The 5,233-nt window shown below is 47.1% G+C and overlaps 1 protein-coding gene across 1 annotated transcript in view; it reads left to right on the forward strand.

Annotated features, from left to right (window-relative positions):
• Positions 1-382: 382 nt before the first annotated feature.
• LOC106811347 (prolyl 4-hydroxylase subunit alpha-1-like) overlaps positions 383-5,233 on the forward strand; it is a 15,513-nt gene continuing 10,662 nt past the window's right edge. Inside the window, exons 1-4 of the mRNA XM_014814933.1 lie at positions 383-580; positions 3,386-3,537; positions 4,268-4,432; positions 4,934-5,098. Of these exons, the coding sequence (XP_014670419.1) occupies positions 408-580; positions 3,386-3,537; positions 4,268-4,432; positions 4,934-5,098 (655 nt within the window). The 5' untranslated portion in view covers positions 383-407. The remainder of the gene's footprint in view (positions 581-3,385; positions 3,538-4,267; positions 4,433-4,933; positions 5,099-5,233) is intronic.

Raw genomic sequence — 5,233 nt, forward strand, 5'->3', positions numbered from 1 at the left:
GCTGAGAAAGAGGATGAGGGAAATGTGAGTGACATGCTACTCTCTGGCTTCAGAGAGGAGAGTGAGGAGGAGGAGGAGGGAGATATGAGTAGCATGCTTCTGTGTTTGGCTTTAGAGAGGAAGGTGAGGAGGAGGAGGAGGGAGATATGAGTAGCATGCTTCTGTGTTTGGCTTTAGAGAGGAAGGTGAGGAGGAGGATGAGGGAAATGTGAGTAGCATGCTTCTGTGTTAGGATGCCAAAAGTGTCCTTCATGTATAGGTTCTATAGAGTTGTCAGCTGTGTGTACGCCGCGCGTGTGCAGTGTGTGTGCGTGTGCGTGTGCGTGTGCGTGTGCGTGCGTGTGTGTATATATAATATATATATATTCTCTTTTTCGGGCAGAATAACCGTGACTGACCACGTTAGGATGGCTGCGCCAGTTGTGATGTGCCTACTGATGTGTCTGCTAGGGGGCGCCACCGCTGAGCTGTTCACGGCGATGGCCGACATGGAGCACCTGGTGGCGGCGGAGAAAGCCGTCGTCGACGTCCTCTCCGATTACATCCGCCAGGAGGAGCTGCGGCTCTCGCAGCTAAAGAGGTAAGAAGGGCAGGTGGGCGGGCGAGAGGATGGCGAGAGATGCACAGGCTGGAGGGCGAGTGGGCAGGTGGTGGGGGGGCACATACTTTTGGTATGTGGGGGAGAGATTTGCTGTGTGGATGAGAGTTTTGCTATGTGGGGGAGTTTTTATATAGAGGGGAATTTTGCTATTTGGGGAGAGTTTTGCTATTTGGGGGGGAGCTTTGCTATGTGAGGGAAAGTTTTGCTATAAGGGGGAGTTTTTGCTATGTGGGGCAAAGTTTTGCTATAAGGGGGAGTTTTTGCTATGTGGGGAAGAGTTTTGCTATTTGGGGAGAGTTTCGCTATTTGGGGGAGAGTTTTGCTATTAAGGGGAAGTATTTTCGCGTATAATCAAAGCTGCGAAATTGAAATAGGCTAGTGTCAGGCTTTACTGTAGCTGCGTGACATGCTACAATGCACTTCCCAGCGGTGACTGCACGGGTGCTAGGAATCTATCCCACTGTATGTTATTCACATAGGAGAATTTAAAATGAGAGTATTGAACCCTGCCGCTGGTTTGTCTTATCTTCTCATTTATCAGAGAAACTGGTTTGCGCCACTTAAAAAGTGTTACGGCTCTATGTTACGCTGTCAGTTATCGAATTAAGCATCTCATAAGCATTAATATCGCAGCACTGCGTGGCGATTGCCGGTATTAGCGTTGAGTTGCTTCGACACAAGTGCTTCGCTGTTCTCTGGTTTTCGTCGCTAGGGATCTAAAGCGATTCTTCGTTGGCATGGACAAAATAGCTGGGAGGATAGCATTGATCTGGCTTTGCGGAAAACATACGCGAGGTGATATGTCGAAAAGAAACGTGGAATCCAAATTTCGTGTTGCGTTATCGAGCGAATGTAGTGCCGGTCTACACGCCCTGCTGTGTACCCCAGGTGGCGCTGCTGGTCAGCGCGATATGGTTCGCTGTTTTCGCCAAATTGTCACGCACGTCTATTGTTCATTCACCTAGCGGCTGAACCGGGGTCCTGGTGAACTAGAGAGTTGTGGAATTTGAATTGGCATTTCAATCGATAATGATCTAGGGAAAGTGAGCTATTGTTGTGTGTCGTCCTGAGAAAGTTCTTGTAGTTGAGCTCGTGTCTATCTTGTCTGCGCGGCGATAAAATTTGCTTGCGAGAGTTTGTTTGTTAGTCGTGTATCAAAATCGAATTGAATCATGACATGAGGTAGCATTGCTATTACATGTTTGGTGTGTGGTGGCTAGTTAACCATTAACCATATTAACCATTAACCATTAACCATTAATGGTTAACCATTAACCATTCAGCATTAACCATTAACCACTATTAACCATTACTAGCCAGCTGGCTGTTTACTATCTACAGCCTTCATGTTGTTGTTGTCGTTGTTGTTGTTGTTATTATTATTAGCTCATCTGACATAGTCAGATGCAGCTTGTAGAATCGCATGATTGTCCGTCCGTCCGTCCGTCCTTCGTCGGTCCGTCCGTCTGTCAACAGTTGGGCACAAATCTTAACCGCTCCACGTACGGTCACGATATTTGGCACATTGGGGGGGATCGTCAAAACGAGTTGGGATGTCGAAGCTGGGGGTCAAAGGTCAAAGGTCAAGAGGTGTAAAAGAAGGGGGAACATTCACTCCTTAACTTAAGGTATAGGGAGGAAATGCAGAATTGCGGCACAAATCTAAACGGCTCGACCTAGGCTCGTGATAGTTGGTGTATAGCATCATGGTAGGAAAAGCCATCACTGTGCCGAAATTGGAGGTCACAGGTCAAAGGTCAATGGGCACAGGGCAGATTTTAGACATTTTCTGAGGACATGGTCTGACGGAGCGATTGAAAAACTTTTTTGTTTCAGCGGTGACCTAGCATTTTTATGGCATTATTGAAAGGACCATGAAATCTACTTTCTGCTGACATGCGAAGAGTAAGTGTCAGATAACCTTTTGATCCTCAAGAGGAGGGTTAAACATGGATTTGTTGACTGTCTGTTAGAAAGAATTTGACTGCCGGGTTTGCTAGTAGAATCTATACATGCCTGGATGTATGAGGCTACAATGTCACAGTGAAATTTCAAAAGCTAAATTTGGTTAAAGAAGGTTTATGCTCCTTAAATCGTATAATTTCTATGGCATTCTGTACTGTCAGTATGTTACATGTAACGTATGCCACTGCCAGTGGCTACTGCCAGTGCATGTGTTGGTGGTACTGTGTAGTTTTTGCCTGTGTTAATTGGTTACAGGTGGCAGCTCTCTATTGCAGCCTGTAGGCTTGCGTAGGTAAATGGATGAGTGCTTATCTATTCTGTCTTGCAAATAGTTGTTGCTACTACGTACGATAGGAGCTTCCATCTTTAATCTGAAGACACTTAAACGTACGCGCCATCTCGTGGCAACTTTCATAACGATCCCAACGAACATTCCTTTGAGAAGGTTCCTGATACCTTCATGCCTTCCACTGTTTCGGCGCGTGTGTGAACACATCTGGGTCCAACAGGGTTTACTAGAATCCCACCACTCCACCACAGAGTCACCGCAGTTGACGTTAGATGAGCGCTGTCGCTCCGCGGCACTTGTTATTATTATTATCAAAATAACTATCACAGCGCTATTAATAACTATGTTGTGTGTGCTAGCAGCCTTTATTAACGACGTGACTCAGCATTAATCATTCCATCATCTCGATTACATCTGTGGAGAGCGCTAGTGTAATATCTGTTTACTAAACTGCATAACTCCTTATCGACACCTTCGTCCTCGCCATCAATATTGCTAAAGACGCGGCTCGTTAATTACTCTTGTCGCAGCCTCACCGCTGCGTTTGCGATGAAGAACCGTGAGGCGGCTCAGAAGCCGGCTGAGTTCCTTGCGAACCCGGTCAACTCATTTCTGCTGGTCAAGCGACTGACCGCCGACTGGGAGAGCATCGAAGTCCTGCTGCACTCTGGCCAGGCCGACGGTGAGTCGGCCCGTGGGGCGAGGAGCCATGAATAGTGATGGGAATCGGTTGGAATTTCATCATCCATCATCGGTTGCACCCAACTGATCGATGATCGAAGATAATCGGTTGAATGTTATTGATCGCGGCTACCAGATATTGAAATATCATAGATCATATAATTCAGTATTTTTTATAATACAACATTCTAAAAGCTATGTTACAGTATTATGCTTATGCTTGGTGTACGTTATATTTACTGTCTACAAGGTGTAAAGTAACCAAAAAAACGTACAAAAATAAAATAAAGAGTCATTTCATCAATGTTTGCAAATTTTATTTTAAATTAAAAAAAAGATTATTTATTTTCATAATCGAGCGTTTAGTCGGTTGCTGCAAACGACTGAATTTTGATTATAATCGATCATCAAGACATCACTAGCCGGGAATGAATAAAAAAAATTACAAAAATTGATTAATTAATTAAATAAGTTCATAACTCTGATCATTGTTTCTACTGGTAGCATTTTTGTAGTCGTGGTTATACGTCTTCATAGCTCGCTACGTTTACCCTGCGTAAAGTCAACTACTCGTAGCATGGCACAGGCTGTGTTTCCCCTGAATAACATCATCTACGTAGTCTTGGTTCTAACTTTGTAGCGTTGCACTTCGTTCCTCCCTCTCCCCCCAGTAACTTCATGCTTGTAGTTGGAGTGCTGGCTTGTTTCATGCTTCCTTTCCCCCTCGACAGCTCTCGCACAAAACCTGACGGCGTACACGGAAAACTTCCCGACGAAGGAGGACCTGAAGGGAGCGGCTACGGCGCTGTTCCGGCTGCAGGACACATACCGCCTCAACACGGCCGATCTCGCAATGGGGCGCGTGCCCGGCACGACGTCGTTCCCAGAGCTGCTCGGTGAGTCGCGCGGAGAATAGAGGGCGCCGCGCTTGCCCCGGCACGATGTCGTGCCCAGAGCTGCTCGGTGAGTCCCGCGGAGAATAGAGGGCGCCGCGCTTTCCCCGGCACGACGTCGTTCCCAGAGCTGCTCGGTGAGTCCCGCGGAGAATAGAGGTCATTGCTGGCATGAGTCGGAGTGTGACGCATCATTAGTGATGATTCAATCTGTAAGCCTTACTCCTGTAACACCCATACATGTACCCCCATGCATCTTTAACCCCACGCACCTGTACTCCCACACTTTTAACCCCCCACACATTTAACCCCACGCACCTGTACTCCCACACTTTTAACCCCCCACACCTTTAACCCCACGCACCTGTACCCCCACACCTTTTGACCCCACACATGTACCACCACACCTTTAATGCCACACCTATAGCCCTCACACCTGTAATCAACACCTGTAACTCCCGCACCTGTAACTCTCGATCGTTAACGCCGGTGTTCTGCTTACAGGTGACGAGTGTTTTGAGATAGGTAAGATCGCATATAACTCCGGCGACCACTACCACACAGTGATGTGGATGGAGGAAGCCATGAAGCGCATACAGGATGACGACGTTGCGAGCCGCGCAGAGATTCTCGAGTATCTCGCCTTCTCCATCTTCATGGTCGACGTGAGTGCCTGCCTCCTTCTCTCTTTCTCTCTTTTTTTCTCTCTGTATCTCTCTCTCTCTCTCTCTCTCTCTCTCTCTCTCTCTCTCTCTCTCTCTCTCTCTCTCGCTCGCTCTCGTTGTCACACTCTCTCTCTCTCCC

This window comes from Priapulus caudatus, unplaced genomic scaffold (assembly GCF_000485595.1).
Source record: "Priapulus caudatus unplaced genomic scaffold, Priapulus_caudatus-5.0.1 Scaffold530, whole genome shotgun sequence".
Classification (NCBI taxonomy): Eukaryota; Metazoa; Priapulida; class Priapulimorpha; order Priapulimorphida; family Priapulidae; genus Priapulus; species Priapulus caudatus.